Source organism: Leptonychotes weddellii, chromosome 7, assembly GCF_054177405.1.
Source record: "Leptonychotes weddellii isolate Sample4059 chromosome 7, ASM5417740v2, whole genome shotgun sequence".
Lineage (NCBI taxonomy): Eukaryota > Metazoa > Chordata > Mammalia > Carnivora > Phocidae > Leptonychotes > Leptonychotes weddellii.
Window position 1 is genome coordinate 132207948 of NC_138375.1, and position 17731 is coordinate 132225678.

Below are 17731 nucleotides of genomic sequence, written 5' to 3' on the forward strand. Positions count from 1 at the left end.
TACAACCCAGCAATTGTACTACTAGGTATTTACCCCAAAGATACAAAGGGGTACATGCACCCCAATGTTTATAGCAGCAATGTCCACAATAGCCAAACTATGGAAAGAGCCTAGATGTCCATCAACAGATGAATGGATAAAGAAGATGTGGTATATATATAATGGATTATTATTCAGCCATCAAAAAAAACGATATCTTGCCATTTGCAACAACGTGGATGGAACTAGAGGGTATTAGGCTAAGTGAAATAAGTCAATCAAAGAAAGACATGTATCATATGACCTCACCGATATGAGGAATTCTTAATCTCAGGAAACAAACTGAGGGTTGCTGGAGTGGTGGGTGGTGGGAGGGATGGGGTGGCTGGGTGATGGACATTGGGGAGGGTATGTGCTATGGTGAGTGCTAATGAAGCGGGGGGAATCGGAGGGGGAGACGAACCATGAGAGACTATGGACTCCGAGAAACAAACTGAGGGTTCTAGAGGGGAGGGGGGTGGGGGGATGGGTTAGCCTGGTGATGGGTATTAAAGAGGGCACGTACTGCATGGAGCACTGGGTGTTATATGCAAACAATGAATCATGGAACACTACATTAAAAAAATGAATTAATTAATTTTAAAAATATTGGGGAAATAAACCTTTTAATCCCATTCGTCCCTGAGGCAACACTGCCCAGTAGTTTGGAGCATTTTAAGTGCTGAAGTCAAATCTCCTTGGTTCCCGGTCACAGCCCCCCAGGCTCTGTTCCAGAAAGTAAAGGGGGGTCATGGTAGGTCCAGTCTCGAAGGCTGATGGGAGCTTTGATTCACACCTGTGTGGGAACTCTTGGCCCAGTGCCTGGCACATAGTGAGTTCTCAATAAGATGAGTTACTCTGAATATTCCTGAAGGCCAGTATTCTTCACGATCCATGCTCTCGCTTCCCTGAATAGATTTACAGTCACTCTACTCCACATACATTTATTGAGTAAGGATGGTGTGCCAAGACCTAGTGAGAACTATAAAGATAGAAGTGTCAGCCGGTGTACTTATCAGGGGATGAAGGTATTCCAAGATGCACGAGCATGGGGGTGGCCCAGAGCAGGGGAGCACATCCGGCGGGGGGCCTGGGAGGGGACAAGCCAGCCCTGGGAGGTAGTGGGAGCTGAGCTTTGAGGAGGGCAGGTTTCCCCCAAGTGGAGCAGGGAGGACAAAAGAACAGAGGGATGAGAGAATAGGGAACTCGCAGGGCGGGACAGAGACAGACCAGGGGTCCATAGTCTCGAGCAGGGAGGGGGCGGAGGAGTTTGGGGAGAACCAACAGGACGACTGTTACTTCTTATTTGAGAAAATAGTATTTTGAAATACAAATACAGAAAATACAGCCCAATAAAACCTTAGGGCATGCAGATCTCCCTGGAAGATAGGGATTCTCCGGAGCCAAGAGATGGTTTTACTTTTGCCTTTGTAAAAGCCGCATTTACAGATGTAAAGCTCTAGGCCATAGGACCGAGCGGAAATGAGTCGAAGCCTCAGTCCCTGTTTCACCTGCTGTAGGAGGACTCTTCCCAGGCCAATTCTGTGCAGATTAAGGAGTCCACATAGGACTTCCAGATGTCCCCAAGTGGCCAGGTGGTTTTGCTGATCTTTGCTATTATGTATTTTTTAAAGATTTTATTTATTTGTCAGAGAGAGAGAGAGCATAAGCAGGGGGAGCAGCAGAGAGAGAAGGAGAAGCAGGCTCCTCACTGAGCAAGGAGCCCGATGCGGGGCTCGATCCCAGGACCCTGAGATCATGACCTGAGCCGAAGGCAGATGCTTAACCAACTGAGCCACCCAGGCATCCCGATGACATCTTAGTTTTGATGGAAACTGGTATATTCCACTTTTTAATTTTTGTGATGACACATTGCGGGCCATTAAAATTATGTTTTTAGGGTCACCTGGGTGGCTCAGCTGGTTAAGCGTCTACCTTCGGCTCAGGTCGAGATCCCAGGGTCGTAATCTCCAGGTCCTGGGATCGAGCCCCGTGTTGGGCTCCCTGCTCAGCGGGGAGCCTGCTTCTCCTTCTCCGTCTGCCTGCCTCTCTGCCTACTTGTGCTCTCTCTATCTGTCAAATAAATATTTATCTGTGTGAGAGAGAACACATGATCACGCAAGGGGGGGCGGACAGAGGGAGAGGGAGAAGCAGACTCCCTGCTGAACAAGGAGCGCGACACAGGACTCGATCCTAGGACCCTGAGATCATGACCTGAGCCGAAGGCAGACGCTTGACCGACTGAGCCACCCAGGCACCCCTTGGTCTTTGCTATTATAAATGACACCATGTCTCAGATGTTCAGCCATAGGAGACATTCTCCACAGTACAATTGTCAGGCCAGGGTGTCTGATGTGCTCTGCATATGCCCCCTGAGACTTTTGTCACGGGCTGGGCTGTGGGTGACGTGCGCCCCGAAGCAGGAGGGGAGCACGGCTCTCGCTTACGCCAGAGGAAGGCCACACGTGCAGCCCAGAAGCCGTCGGGCGATGCCAGCCATGTGGGTGTCCCCAGAGCGGGTGTTTTCCAAACACTGACCGAGTTACTGATAGACATGTGATTCTCCCTGTCTTTCCACAGGAATCTTTGCGTACATGAACTACAGAGTCCCCCGGACGAGGAAGGAGATTTTTGAGACCCTCATTAAGGGCCTGCAGAGGCTTGAGTATAGAGGCTATGACTCGGCAGGTGGGTCCTGTGGGCTGCCACTGCGTACGCAGAGCATTTGTTCATTTAATGCGAAAACTAGAGAAAAGTAAAAAGAAGAAATAAGAGTAAAAAAAAAAAAATCTCCACCCAAAGCACTCCCGTCGATATCTTTGTGTCCCTGCTCTGGTCGCTGCTCACGCTGGGGTGGTCTGGGGGGCGGGGGGTGTCGTGCATAGATATTTTTTTGTTTTTAACGTGATCATTACTACAAATTTGTAATTTTATGTCCTGTTTTCATCTCTCTCCCACATTTTCTGTTCTCCCTGACGGTCTTTCTTGGTGGCTGCACGCTCCTCTGATGGATAGGTGGGTCCACTTCCCATTTTAAATTAAGCAGTCTGGGGAGAAAGGGGGAGCCAGACAGTTTTATGTCTGTTAATTCTTCACAGAGAGCAAGTCAGATGAAAGCCCGCAGGAACGCCGATGCGGGGGCGGGGGGGGGGTACCTGTTATAGCAGGAGAGTGCACAGTGCACAAGACCCTCTGGCAAACCTGCTGCCCTCAGTGGTGGGCCTGGAGGTGCCTCCCTTGCAGGCAGCTTTCCAGGGCTGCACCCCGGGTAGACGCCGGATCAGGCGGCCATGGCCTCTTCTTTCTGAGTCGGCGTCCTGAATGCTATCGAGTTCTCTTCCAGGCCACCAGCCTGGCAAACAAGATCCAGTAGACCCACAGTGCTGTGCAGCCCTCACCCGGGGTCATACCCTGTAACAAAGGCTGGGAGACAAAACTTCAATGCCAATACAAAAAAAAAGTATCATGTGTAAACCACAGGTGTGGCCATCGATGGACATAACAATGAAGTCAAAGAAAGACATATCCAGCTGGTCAAGAAAAGAGGGAACGTCAAGGCTCTCGATGAGGAACTTTATAGTAAGTGGAACGTAAGCCCAGTCAGAGCAATAAAGGCAGCATGGGTCAGTTTAAAATCTCTCATTCCAGAAGCACCTAAGACTAAAAATATGAATGGATGGATTCATATGGTGGATAAATGGAAGGCGGGTTCAGCCCACACTGTAAAACTGTGTTTCTCAGGGTGTGGGATGGGTTTGTTCTTTTTTTTAGGAGGTGGTGCATGAGCATTTTTTAAATTTTTCAGTACTTAAGTATTTATTTTAATTTTTCTGGCAGATGATACTGCTTTTCCATTTATAGTAGCGATCCATAATTTTTTTTTTTTTAAGTAAGCTCATTTCAGTTACTGAGTTAGGTTACTGGTAAGTACTGAGTAAACCACAGCAGGGATCTGGCAGAAATCCCCGGGGTGGGGCCCTTGCAGTGGAAGGTGGGATGTGCTTTTGACGTAGCTGAGGTGCGTCCATATAATGATGTCACCTCACCCTAACGGTACTGTGTCAATGCTTTTTTTTCTCTTTGATCTAGAACAAGACAGCATGGACTTAAAGGTGGAGTTTGAGACCCACTTTGGCATTGCTCACACGCGCTGGGCCACCCATGGGGTCCCCAACGCCGTCAACAGCCATCCACAGCGCTCAGACAAAGGCAACGGTATGTAATACGGCCTCGGCCCCTGCCCCACCCCCATCCTGAAGGTTCCGCCTGGCCCTGGTCTGTGCCAATGTGGACCCACACCCACCACCAGCTGGTTGCTTCTCTCCCAGCCCTCCCTGTCTTCCCTGAGGATCCACGCGGGGTGGCACCAGGCGCTAGACAGGAGCAAACTCAGCCTGGCTCCTGGGCGGGGCTGACCCTCCAGGCCTCCAGAGGAAAACTGTGGCACTTCCCGTGACTGCTGCTGGCTCTTGAGACCCAGCCTGAGCGGGACTTGGCAGCATGAGGGGTCGAAGAGTCTGGGCACTGTTCTTCAACAAGCGACTACAGTGTTCTGGAGGGCTGGGCGCCTCAGGGAGGGATGCGCTTCCTTTCCCCGAGGAGAGTGGTCTTGAGCCAGGACGGGTGGTAGTGCTGATCTTGGTTCATGTCTGAGGTGCCCGCTCCAATCCTGGGCCCTGCAGTGACGCCTCGGCTGCCAAACGCTTGAGATCTGGAGAAGCAGAAGCTGCAACAGGCAGCCCAGGGACTCCTTCCAAGCAGCAGAGCCCTCCCCTTGGCTCGCTGCAGGGTTTTTAAACCTGAGAATGATCATACCTAGAAGTCCCTTGAAAAACTGAAAGGTATGGTAGCTGGGCTCGCAGTACCTTGGAGTTCCACTGCCAAGCGGTCCAGGGTCACAGACTGGGGACATGGAGACTGTTCAGGACACTCACAGGGATACCAGGCCCTCTTTGGTGGGCTGCAGGCTCCCCAGTTCTCCCAGCCGCCCTCTTGGGCCAGCCCCAGCTCATGGGGCCACATCACATGCCTGGGCCCCCCTGGAAAGTTCTCCATGCCGTAGTTCTGAATGGCCCCCGGCCCCTCTCGTGGGGGAAGGCCTGGCAGGTCTGGAGATCCCAGTGGGTCTCCCTTCTAGATTAGGCCTGGTCAGGTCAGAAGCCCCCAATGGCCCACACCTGGGCATGATGGGGGAGGGTATCGGGCAGAGAGAATGATCTCTGGCGTCAGCTGGGACCCCCACCCCAAGACATAATGCAAGTTCTTACCAAGCCCCGTATTAGAGTAGAAATCAGATACATCAGAGTCGTTGAGGAGGGCTTATTGGCAGGCACGTAGCTACACGCTTGGCAAGCCTCACTGCCGTTAATCGTCATGGAAGTTGGGCCACAGGAGAGACTTGTGCCTCCCGGCTCAATGTCCTTTACCCCTGTGAACAGTGGCTCATCCTGCCCAACTTGGAAGGATGAGCCCGATGCCCCCTGCTCGGCAGAACAGTTGGGGTCTTGGGTAATGAGTTTTTGCTAGGGACTGACCCTTGGATCTGGTCCATGCCCTGAACCATGGCACATCCCACTACTGGGGCAGGTCCCCCACATCCAGGAGGCAGACAGCAGACCCCATGGTGCTGAAGACCTAGAATGTGCATCCCGCCAAATCCCAAGCCAGATACAGAGGCTGGTCCCAGAGAAAACACTGTCCCCAGACCATGCACCCTGAGATGCTACCACCCCAGGTGATAAGATGAACCCCCACTTCAGTGTTGACGATGACTCTGTGTCCCCCCAAGCAAGGAGGTTCCGAGAAGATCCCCCCCACACACACACCCAAACTTGAAAATGCCTGCCCTGACTCAGGATGAGTAATTAAAAACAACGTGAGAAGTAAGCAAAGATTCGTAGAATCTCTTTAGCAACTCATCAGGGATAACTGAAGAGCATATTTTGAAGGAAGACTTACACCCAGCAAAAGCATTACACAAGAAAATTACACAGAGTTCTAGCAAAAAAAGAAAAAAAACACAGATTCTAGGAAACAAACTACTGAGGAGAAGTTAAGACAATTGACTGAAATGAAAAAATGGGACAGGGTTAAGAAAATAATCTGAAGACACCGTGTCAGAGTCGGTATGAAAAATAAGAGGGGGGTGGATACGGAGATCCATCAGGTGAATTTATAGAGATCCAACTGGTGAATTACTAATGTCCCCAAGAAGAGAACAGAAGAAATAAAACAGTTAAAAAAAACCAAAAACCACAAAAACAAACCTGTAAAGCTGTAATAGAGTTCAGCTGTGCCTAGCACATTGGCCAAAATGGCTTTTCTATTCGAGCCCTCCCAGTTTTTGGGTGACCTTCCCAAAGTAAACAATAGGCTGTAAAAAAAAAAAAAAAGGTAGAGAGGACATGATGATAAAAATAATGAAAAAGAGTAAAGGACTATCCTGTACTGAAAAAAAAACGAATTGGAGAGCCGAAGTTTCACTGAACAATAATATGTAGATACATCCTCGTAGAATTACTCAATCTCAAGGTCAATAAAAGGCCTTTCTATCATCTGGGCTCAGGAGGAATGGGGGTTACTTACCCAGAAAAAAAAAAACCTCAGGCTGGTTTTAGACCTTCAAGTTATTCATCAACCATTGATTGAGAAAATGCAGTGGTGACTAAGCAGATGTATCCCTCACTCTCCCAGGGTTGACCAGGGGGTCCCCCATGCAGGGAGTAGCCTGACATGAGCAGGGTTTGCTGCTGGTGCTTGGGGAGGCGGGAGAAGCCACAGCCCATCCCGCAGACCCTGCAGAGAGAAGTGGTCATGGCCACACAGGAATGTGGGTGAGCCCAGGGATGCCAGAATTTCTGCAGATTTTTCCTCCCATGAGAAAATCGGGATTTTTAACTTTATTTTATTTTATTTTATTTTATTTTATTATTTTATTTATTTATCTGAGAGAGAGAGAGAGAGCCCACATGCACAGTGGGGAGAGGCAGAGGGAGAAGCGGACTCCCCGCAGATCAGGGAGCCCGATGTGGGGCTCGATCCCAGGACCCTGGGATCATGACCTGAGCCGAAGGCAGCTGCTTAACCGACTGAGCCACCCAGGTGACCCAAGAAAATCAGGACTTTTAAGTGAAAATTCAAAATTTTTAAACTTAACTCTTTTTACAATGTAGTGTGGGTCGAACAAAGCACGCGTGTGGACTGCTAGCTTGTGGCCCCATTGAGCCCAAAGCCATTTTGGAATGCCTGGGCTAGTTTCTGGGTAATGAAGGGTTCATCCTGCCCCATTTGACATAAATACCAAAGCGTGTTTGACGATGCTGTAGGCCACAAGTCAGAGCTCCGTGTGCAGTCAGGCGGGCTTTTTACCCAAAGAGAACTGTGTATTTCCTCAGGTTTGGACTGTAATCGTAGTAGATGGTAGACCTCAGCTCTCATCAGCGAAAGAGACAGTAAACAGCAGACTCTGTGGGAATAGAGCTTGCAGAGTTTCAAGCTGTCAGATCACTGCTTCATTTCTGACTTGAACTTCACTTTCTCATAGCCTTTCTGTCGTCACCAAACTTCTTTTCCAGAATTCGTGGTCATCCATAACGGGATCATCACAAATTATAAAGACCTGAGGAAGTTTCTGGTAAGATCCTCCCCCTGGGTTGACATGTAAGTCAAGTGGTCTTCCCCGGAAACTTTCCAACCGGCTGTTTCCCGCCGGAAACAGGCGGGAGCTGAGTGAGACCCGCTCTCAGTCACACACCCGCATTGGATAAACGGCGTCCCCATGTCTTGCTAGAGAAGACAGCAGGGCATTTTCCGTCCCTCAAGTGCTATTGCAGATTCACATAATCAAAAGAACACGAACTTCCTTTCATTAAGGTGTCTGCACTTTAATCAAGTGTTTACATAAACACATCAGCTCATACACCAAACGGAATGTGGGGTGGGAAGGCAGACGGCGAGTTTCTAACATATGAAGAGGTTGCGGTGTTGGTTGGGATGTGGGTGGATTTGACTCAACATACTTGATCATTTCGACTGCTGTTATTTTGCAATGTCCAGATTAACGGCAAGGTCAGTCTTCTGAGGCGGGATGATCTCAGGGAATACTGGAATGACTCAGCTGTGTTGGGCTCTGTGCTTCCGGCAGACACTTCTGATCCCCGGTTTCCTTGTTCTTATCCTTGTTCTTATCTTAAGTCGCTGCGAGGGTGGGTCAAGAGGGAGGACAGGGAGCTGGCCAGGCGACCGAGGTTTCGCAATGCCCCTTATCTGACACTCGGTCCCACGAAATATTCCAGGAAAGCAAAGGCTACGAGTTTGAGTCAGAAACAGATACCGAGACCATCGCTAAGCTGATTAAGTATGTGTTTGACAACAGAGAAACTGAGGACATTACATTTTCAACACTGGTCGAAAGAGTCATTCAGCAGCTGGTGAGTTACCGGTCCCACCTGTATAAAGAAATCAACCCTGCCTTCTTCCTTCACTCCTTGGGATCTGCCTGAAGCCTCTTCATTTCGGGCAGTTGGAAAGGTCCTTAGAGGCCTGCGGACACTGACTTTGGGTCGCTCAGGCTGTGTGACTGAGCTGGCAGACTGGCCAATGCACACTGGCCATGTGGGGCCTTGGGTCTGCCCAGGATTCCAAAGCATGGGGAATTTCACACGGAAAACCTGATTTATAGCTGGTCGTACATAACCCAAATCTTAGCAGGGTCATGATAAATTAGTACAGGATGGTCAGAATATAGGGGAGAATTTTGCACCGAGGAGTTAAACAGAGCACTGGGAGTCTTGAGTTAGGAGAACTAGATCCATGCTGGTTTGCACGACGTAAGAAGCTAAAGCACTGAGGGCAAAGAGAGTCCTCGCTAAAGAAATAACAACCCTAACATGTTAGTGCCTCTGTCGGGTTTTGTATATGGCAACCACGGTTCTGAGACTTCAAGTGCATGAGCTCACAGCAGCCAAACAAGGTAGGACTATTCTCATCTCTGTCACAGCGAGGCACAAATTGGGCAGTTGCCCAGTGAAGGGGCGGAGCCGGGGTTTGAACCCAGGCGCTGCCGTGCAGCATGAATTTTCCTTCTCACAGTTGCTCCCGGAGTAGGTGCCATCCCAGAGGCGCAGGGCAAGACCCCTGGCCCCAGTTCTCATTTCCCGAGGCTCTAACCGCACCCGCCCACCCAGATGGTCACGGAGCTGGGACTCGTTCCTTGTGGGCCTGGGCAGGGTGGGGGGTGTCTGTCGAGCCTCATGAAATCCACAAGTTCTGCGCTTTGGTCCTTCAGCGTGATACTGGCTGTTTTCACTTTCTCCTCCTGCCATCACGCTGCACGAGCTGTCCTGCACTCAGCCCCCTGAGGGAGGGACCCCAGGACCCTCCCACCAGGAGGAGTGGCCCCTGTCTGGGGCAGTGGGCCAGGTTGGCCGGGGCAGAAACACATCGTCCCTCACTCTTGTTTGCTGTGTTTGCAGGAAGGTGCATTCGCGTTGGTTTTCAAGAGTATCCAGTACCCGGGAGAAGCCGTTGCCACCAGGTGAGGCTCAACACATTGACACTGCAAGAATAAATAAATAAATAAAATGCAATTGCTTAGCTCGCAGCCCAGGGGAGAAGTAGGGTGTCTGGCAATCTGGAAGGTCGTCTCCAAGGGACAACTGTGGCTTGGGTATCCCACCCAGCTCTGTGATCAGAGCTTCTGATCTTTAAAGGAGAAACCAGAGAGTCGGATTTTTATTTGAAATCTCCATATTTTCAGAAGTTGACAACAAATTCAAATTAAAAATAAAATTGTATATAGTGAGGGGCAGATCCAGGTTGCAGGTCAGTATTGGAGGTTCTTTTCAGAAAAAGCATGCAAAATTATGAGAATGAAACTAGGAACAAGGGAACATTGATTTGAATCCAGTAAAGAAGAGGTCTTGAAGGCCCCAAGCTCAAGCCTCATCACCTTCACAGAACAGGGGCTCTAGGAATCAGCTGAGAGGCCCTGGGTCAGCCCGCATATCCCTCTGTTAGAGTCCCATGGCCCCCAGTGCTGTGTGGATTCATTCAAGTGGGAGTGTGAGTGCCATCCTGTTCTTTTATATTCAGATGAGTTCATTATCCATCTGTTCATCCATCCATCTGTCCATCCACCATCAGTCTGGCCATCCATGCACACATCTATCTGTCCCTCTGTCCATCCCTCCCTCCATTCATCCAACGAGTATTTGTTGAGCACTTACTCCGTACTGGGCCCTGAGGACCTAGTGACATCCAACCTGATCCTCCCCTTAAGGACTGAGCATTGGCGCGGGAGGACACAGTGGGGCAGAAGGTCTTGATGCTCTATGTTGGGGGTTGGGGGGATAATGCAGTGGGGGCAGGTGTCAGCCTAGGGGAGTCAGGCAGAAGGACGAGTGTGAGCAAAAGCAAGGGGCCCGGAGTGAGCTCAGCACTGCAGGGATCTGCAGGGATCTGGTGGGACTTTCCGATCTTCCAGTACATACTCACTGATACCTGCTGTGTATCAGGCATGGGAGACAGCCGTGAACAAGGTCATGAGCACACTGCCCCTTGAACTTCAAGGGCTGGTGGGGAGTGAGGATGTGGGTGGAGGCCCAGCTCTGCAGGGCCCCTGGTGCACTGTGGGCTGCAGACTTTGCTCCGAAGTTTCTGAGAAGCCATATTGAGAATGTACCCGTGGCCCTGGGAGACGCACAGAAACGAGGAGGTGGTCCCGCACGGACTGCCATATCCTGTAGGCAGGAACTGATGGGAATGTGTCATGATTTCATTGTCTTTTCTAGGCTAGGAACTAATGGACTCTTCAGCAGTTAACTCCTTCAATCGCAGAATTGTAAAAGACCACTGGATCACTATCAAATTTAGAAACCCCTTTTAGGATCTGGTATCATCGTGGTATTACCATTTTAAATGAACGTAGAAAGGCGGCAGTGTGAAGATGCAATAAAGCCTTATTTTTCTAAATTGTCTATAACTAGTGACTCCGTAACCTCCAGAGCAATCTTTGGGGTGTATTGGGAGCATTATTTGTGGCAAGGTTGAGAGAAACCATAGAGCTCAATCTACAACAATAAAATTTGGGGGAGACGTTTGCCAAGAAAATTAGATAACCACAATATTTTCTCATTGTCAGTATTATAAAGGCTGTTTAAGCTGGATCCCCACTGGGCCCAGAACCGTGTCTCCTTTTTGCTTTAAACTTATTTATTTTAGAGAGAGAGAGAGAGTGCACCTGCATGAGAGTGGGGGGAGGGGCAGAAAGAGAGAGAGAATCTCAAGCAGAGTCCTCCCTGAGCGTGGAGCCTGATGCAGGGCTTGACCTCAGGACCCTGAGATCATGACCTGGGCCGAAACCAAGAGTCAGATGCTTAATCGACTGCACCACTGAGGCATCCCCCCTTTGCTTTAGATAAGATAAAAGATGGTCCAAAATATTCAAGGTGCTCACAGCACCTTCTTCAAAGCCACAGACTTGGAGAAGCCAGAAGGGGGGCTGGGAGAGGAAACTCGAGTTCGAGGTGCTCACCTGGGTCAGCTACAAGAGTGCGCCAAGGCACTGTCCCCTTTGCAATGGAATCCACCTTGTGCAGGTCGGAGATTTGAAACTTCGCCCCATGAGGTGTCACTCGGGCCGGCAAAAGCACCCTTGAAAGCAGGTTAAGCGGCCCAGAAAGTTGAGCAGACCCAAAGCCAGTCATTATAATGCCCCCCAAAGCCGGAGAGCAACTGAGCTAGGCAAAAGGGTGGGGGGAGGCAGGGAAAGAATCTTTGGGCAGATCCTGGGCCTCGAGGGATCCCACTTTGCAGATGGCAACACATGGAGGCCGGCTGGAGAAGCCGAATGTTCCTACACGCTTCCAGGGCCTACTAATGTCTCAGCCTCTGTGACCTAACCCGGTGTGGATTCCCTGGGCAGATGGGTGGCACCATGGCAACAAGCTGGAATTCTCCTGCTAGCCTGTTGGTCCTGCCTCCGAGCCCTGGAACATCGTCCAGGGGCCAAGGACTCTATCCAGTGGCATCTCAACAGGACACTTTCCCCTGGGAGAAGGGCTGGATGCGGGGACCCCTCCTCAGTGCTCAGAGGCCATCCAGCCCTTCCTCGGCCTGGTGAGGCAGTGAGTAACTCGACTCCCTCTTGCCTCTACAGGAGAGGCAGTCCACTGCTCATTGGGGTGCGGAGCAAATACAAACTCTCCACGGAACAGATCCCCATCTTGTATAGGACACGTAAGTGTTTCGAAAAGGACTTGAACAAGGCAACGGGGCTCTGGTGGAGGCAGCCCCCCTTGGAGACAGGCTGCACACGGCTCCAGGTTGGAGAGGTTTTCCTGCAGCTGAGCCTTCGCTCCGTTTTTTGCAGAAGCTTTTTATTATGGATATTTTCAGCTACACACACAAGTCCAGGGACCGGCACGCAGCTCCATTATATAAAGGCGTCCGTGCTCTGGGATGAGTGTTGATTGGGTTTGGTTTTGTTTGCAGCCATTTAAATGCTCTTGCAGTGATACTGTGCTATTTGGGGATCATTTGCACGATTTGGCTGACGCAGCCAAAGCTAAAAACTGCAAATTTCTCCCACACATATTCAAAGGGGAAGCTGGAGCCTTGCTTCATGTTATTCAAACAAAATAGTTTAATGGGACTTGCGATCTTTTCCTTCATTCACTAGGCAATTTTGAGAATGTGAAGAATATCTGCAAAACGAGGATGAAGAGGCTGGACAGCTCGACCTGCCTTCATGCCGTTGGCGATAAAGCTGTGGAATTCTTCTTTGCTTCTGATGCAAGGTAGCTGAACCTTGTTTCCTTTCTTTCCTAGGATTATGTAATCAAACGTGACTGGCTAAACACCACCGTTTCTAACGCATCCCTGCATTTCAGCTGTTTTCTCACGCATGGCAAGGGGACAGGGATGATGGCAGATTTCAGATCTCTGTGACCCTTCTCTGAGAATCCTTCTGCACTGAGCACCTCATGACCAAAGGCTAAGTCCACGGACCTACACAATGTTTTGGGTCTGCACAGAATACCTGAATTATTTGCCAACATTTTAAAAGTGGGAGATTTCCCGTAAATGTCTGGATTTCTAGCTTCTCTGGGAAATGAGCAGGTCTGAGCACACTGGGCTGTGCTCCCTCTGGCCCAGGCTGTCTGGGGCCACTCAAAGGCTGCTCCCTTTTAGGTGGGGCAGGTGTCCCCAGCCCCTTGGTCCTTCTCGTACCCCGCCTGCCTCTGCCTACGTCTTACCGCTCATAAAAGACAGAGCCAAGACTTAGGGGTTTGGTCCAATTATTGCAAAGTCCATGTTCTCATTAAACAGACAAAGCAAGTAATTCTGAAATTTGAGCAAGTCAGCTTCATACTCATTTTAGTACAAAAAATTTATACACACACATACACACTTACTCAGACAAGACCGAGACACTTTCCTGGTCGTCGAAGTAGAAAAGTGCCATAAACACCACCACTCCTTCCTCCATCCAAACCCTTCTCATGCCTCCTTCCCGCCAGCCTCCAGGAGGGTCTTCCCAGACCGGGGAGGAAGTGTGGAGGACACCAGGACTCCTATGGAGTCATAGGAACCTAGAGCCCTTGGCTGTGAAGTCTGGTTCCGCCCAGAGCCAGCATTGTACTCGATGTGTTCCCCAAACTGTGCTCCTCAGAGTACCCATTTCAATGACAAGCCAATCCTATTGCAGTGATTCTAAGGCACACAATTATCTTATAGATTTTAGCATCTGTCCGTGGCATCTTACAATTATAATTTGCTGCAGGTTCTATGGCTTAGAAGTGTATAAAATAATTGTGATCCCTAAGATCAGTGTTACCTTATATTCAATGAATTATAGTAAATGTTTCTAAAAAAGAAAAGAAAGAAAGAAAGAAAGTCTACAAGGAGTTGAAATAATTATGTGTAGGCAATAAGATCATATGCTTTTAAAATCCAACTGAAAGCCTGTTAAAACTGCTCCTTAGAGGCTGGTCAGAGAATGAAGGCGTGGAAATCTGACCTCCCAGTGGTAAGCTATCCACTGAACGGGGCAGTGGGACCCCGTTTCCTCCTGTGCCTCCTCACGTGGCTGGCACACTCAACTCTCAGCAAACCTTTCTGGAACAACAATAAAAAGGAATCGTTTACTAGACCTGGAAAAGCTTTTTTTTAATCCCTTAAGATGAATTTTAACAAAAATAATCCAGAATCTGTTTGGAGAAGCCTGTAAAAGTTCACCACAAGAAGCAAGAACAGATTTGTAATAAAGGGAGAGACTCCACACTCCTGGGTAAAAAGGCTGAATATTATTTTTTAAAAATTAATTGGCTTAAAATTATTTTAATAATTAGGAATTATTTTTTTAAAGATACGGACTCTCCTTAAATTACCCGGTAAATTCAATGCTGTGATTAAAATCCTCAGGATTCCTTTGTTTGCTTAGGTTTGGGGAACTTGAAGAGATGATTCTACAGTATGTGGTGTGTGGACCAGAAAGCCAACACATATTGCAAAGTGAGAATGACAGGAGTTTCAAATATCCCCTTCCCCCCGACCCCGCACTCGCTACTGTGGTCCCGAAGCTTATATGGGAAGGGGCTGCGTCAGGATGATCTCACTTAATAAACACAACAAACCTCTAGCGAAGGCACAGGGCAGTGATCATCTCTCACTTTACAGATGATCGTTTCTCTAACTTTGCATCAAGAGCTATGAAGTTTATATTCCTGCACGGGGCATGTGTGGGTGTGACACTGGGTAGGATGAGGGTTTTTTTCTTCCCATGGTCCTATAAGCAACACCTTCATGCATTTTTTTTTTTTACCACTTGTGTTGTTTATTACTTTTCTTTTTCACTTACCAACTTTTTTTTTAATATTTTTATTTATTTATATGACAGAGAGAGACACAGCAGGAGAGGGAACACAAGCAGGGAGAGTGGGAGAGAGAAGCAGGCTTCCTGCGGAGCAGAGAGCCCGATGCGGGGCTCGATCCCAGGACCCCGGGATCATGACCTGAGCCAAAGGCAGACGCTTAACCACTGAGCCACACAGGCACCCCGCTTACCAACTTTTCTAACTCAATTTATGTTTTTAAATATTTTATTTATTTATTTGACACAGAGAGAGCACAAGCAGGGGGAGCAGCAGAGGCAGAGGGAGAAGCAAGCTCCCTGCTGAGCAGGGAGCCCGATGCGGGACTCGATCCCAGGACCCTGGGATCATGACCTGAGCCAAAGGCAGATGCTCAACCGACTGAGCCACCCAGGCACCCTTAACTCGATTTATTTTTAAAAGAAACTTTGTATTGCCATTTTGCAAGACAAAAATCATTACTTTCCATGCAGAGAAAGTTTTTATAAAAGTAAACACAGTGACCCCAGATTTCATTGGTGGACATATTTGATACTTTGCTCCTAAACCACCCTTTTTTCCTTGGAGGGTGTGTGTGTTTGTGCGCCTGTGTTATGAAATTGAGTCATTTGTCCTGATGACTTTCCCGCTGTCGGGGTTTTGCTGAGTGAAGCCCCCTGGTGTCACTTCACACGTTCCCCTGCCCCTCATACTTCTGTACCCTGGCTTTCACAGGTATCTAGAAACTTGATCTCCTTCAGGTTTGATTTTTTTGGCAAAACTGCTTCATATGTGGTGGTGTGTCCTTCCATCCGGAGGCATATATATATCCTCATCTGTCTTTTAGTGCTGTTAAGATTGATCAAGGGGGGGGCGCCTGGGTGGCTCAGTCATTAAGCATCTCCCTTCAGCTCAGGTCATGATCTTGGGGTCCTGGAATCGAGCCCCGCATCGGGCTCTCTGCTTCTCCCTCTCCCTCTGCAGCTACTCCCCTCCCCGCCCACCGCTCATGCTCTCTAATAAATAAATAAAATCTTTTAAAAAATAAAAATAAAATAATTAGGAGTTCACAAATTGACTATTCTAATGCCCTCATTCCTTCTTCATTAGCTATATTCCTCCCATAAAGAGAAACTTGCCTTCATAAACGATGTGCTTATTCTGAAAGCCAGATCATTTTGAAAGGCAAGATAAATGTTTCATTCTTTCCCGTTCCGATTCAGAATAATGTGTTGGTTCCCGAGCATTATCCAAAGGTGACACTGTCTGGATCTTGATTTGAAGAAAGCGATCATAAAAGGACATCTATGAGATTATTGGGGAAATTTGAACAGACTGGACATTTGATGAGATGAAGGAATAACTTAATAATAACTTATTAATTTTAGGTTAATAAGGTTAAAAAATGATCCTTCCCTTTTAGAGATATAAGCTAAAATATTTACAGATGAAATGTTAGGAAGTCTGGGACTGGCTTCACAATAATTCTGAGGGCAGGGAAGGAAGTGTGAATTGATGTTTAGAGTGTGATGTCCCTGTCCCTCCTAAAATGCCATCCGTTGCTACTGATGTGGACCCACACTTGGGAGGCAGGGGCTGCCATCTTGCAACTGTCGAGCTCAGACACCATCTGTGACGCCTGTGTTTCTCTTGCCCCAGCGCCATCATAGAACACACCAACAGGGTCATCTTCCTCGAGGATGATGACATCGCCGCAGTGGCTGATGGGAAACTCTCCATTCATCGGGTCAAGCGTTTGGCTAGTGATGACCCATCTCGAGCCATCCAGACCTTGCAGATGGAACTGCAGCAAATCATGAAAGGCAGGTGTCCTCTGAGGGTCTGTGTGCAGCGGTCTTGGGTTGGGGGACAGGTGCTTTATGGGGGCACTCCTGAGACTCTGCGTCCTACCCTGAATGGGCACCACAGCCCTCCTGCCTGCCGTGGCCATTGGGGAGCTCCTGACTGGAACCAGGCGCCAGGTCTCCCTGCTCGATCTGAGCAGTCCATCCATGGCCTCCCTTTACCAACTCTGGGACACATACTGACACCCAGAGGTCATTTCTTCTCTGGGTCAGAAGCCTGCAAAAACAGGGGTCTGTGGACTACTCCTTCCTTTCGAGGAGAGCCTGTCTCCCTCCACCCCTTTCTGCATAGGGCAGCCTGGGTAAACACTTAGGAATGTGAATCAGACCCTCTTACACCGCTGCTTAAAACCCTCTCTGATGGCTTCCCGCTGTTCTTGGAAGAAAATCCGTACTTCCTGCCATAGCCCACAATACCCCAATGCCCAGCCTGGCCCCACCTCACTCTACCCTTTTCCCACTATGCTCCGCCCACCTCTCCGGCCACCTCACGGTGACTTAGGCCGGCCAAGTGCTTGCTCACCAGGAGATCATTGCTCTTGACTGGCTCCTTTTGACCATTTACCCCTCTTTGCTTCATGGTGCCCTTTGTGCAAGTCCCCAGCTGAAGGTGGCAGACGGGCACTCTACCATGTTTGGCATCATCACACATGTGTGTATCCCAGAGAACATTCCCACCCTGTCTGTGGACACCTCCAAAGCTTCAGGCACAACACCTGTCAGGGGCCTTAACCCTCTGCGGCCAGAACATCCCTTTGACATCATCCAATTCCATTCAGATCAGAGCCCTAGAAATGCATGTGTGGCAGAAAAGGTTTTCTTTTCTTTCTTTTTTTTAAAGATTTTATTTATTTATTTGAAAGAGAGAGAGAACATGAGCAGGAGGAGCGGGAGAAGCAGACTCCCCGCTGAGCAGGGAGCCCGATGAGGGGCTCGATCCCAGGACTCTGGGATCATGACCTGAGCCAAAGGCAGACGCTTCACCGACTGAGCCAC

The 17731-nt window shown here is 49.0% G+C and overlaps 1 protein-coding gene across 2 annotated transcripts in view; it reads left to right on the forward strand.

Moving 5' to 3' along the window:
* GFPT2 (glutamine--fructose-6-phosphate transaminase 2) overlaps positions 1-17731 on the forward strand; it is a 41542-nt gene that overhangs the window by 11631 nt on the left and 12180 nt on the right. The window contains exons 2-10 of one of the 2 annotated variants that reach the window (XM_081827276.1): positions 2599-2706; positions 3499-3597; positions 4108-4233; positions 7593-7651; positions 8313-8447; positions 9492-9553; positions 12176-12255; positions 12698-12815; positions 16530-16693. In XM_081827276.1, coding sequence (XP_081683402.1) covers positions 2599-2706; positions 3499-3597; positions 4108-4233; positions 7593-7651; positions 8313-8447; positions 9492-9553; positions 12176-12255; positions 12698-12815; positions 16530-16693 — 951 coding nt within the window. The remainder of the gene's footprint in view (positions 1-2598; positions 2707-3498; positions 3598-4107; positions 4234-7592; positions 7652-8312; positions 8448-9491; positions 9554-12175; positions 12256-12697; positions 12816-16529; positions 16694-17731) is intronic. The other variant, XM_081827277.1, reaches the window with a different exon arrangement.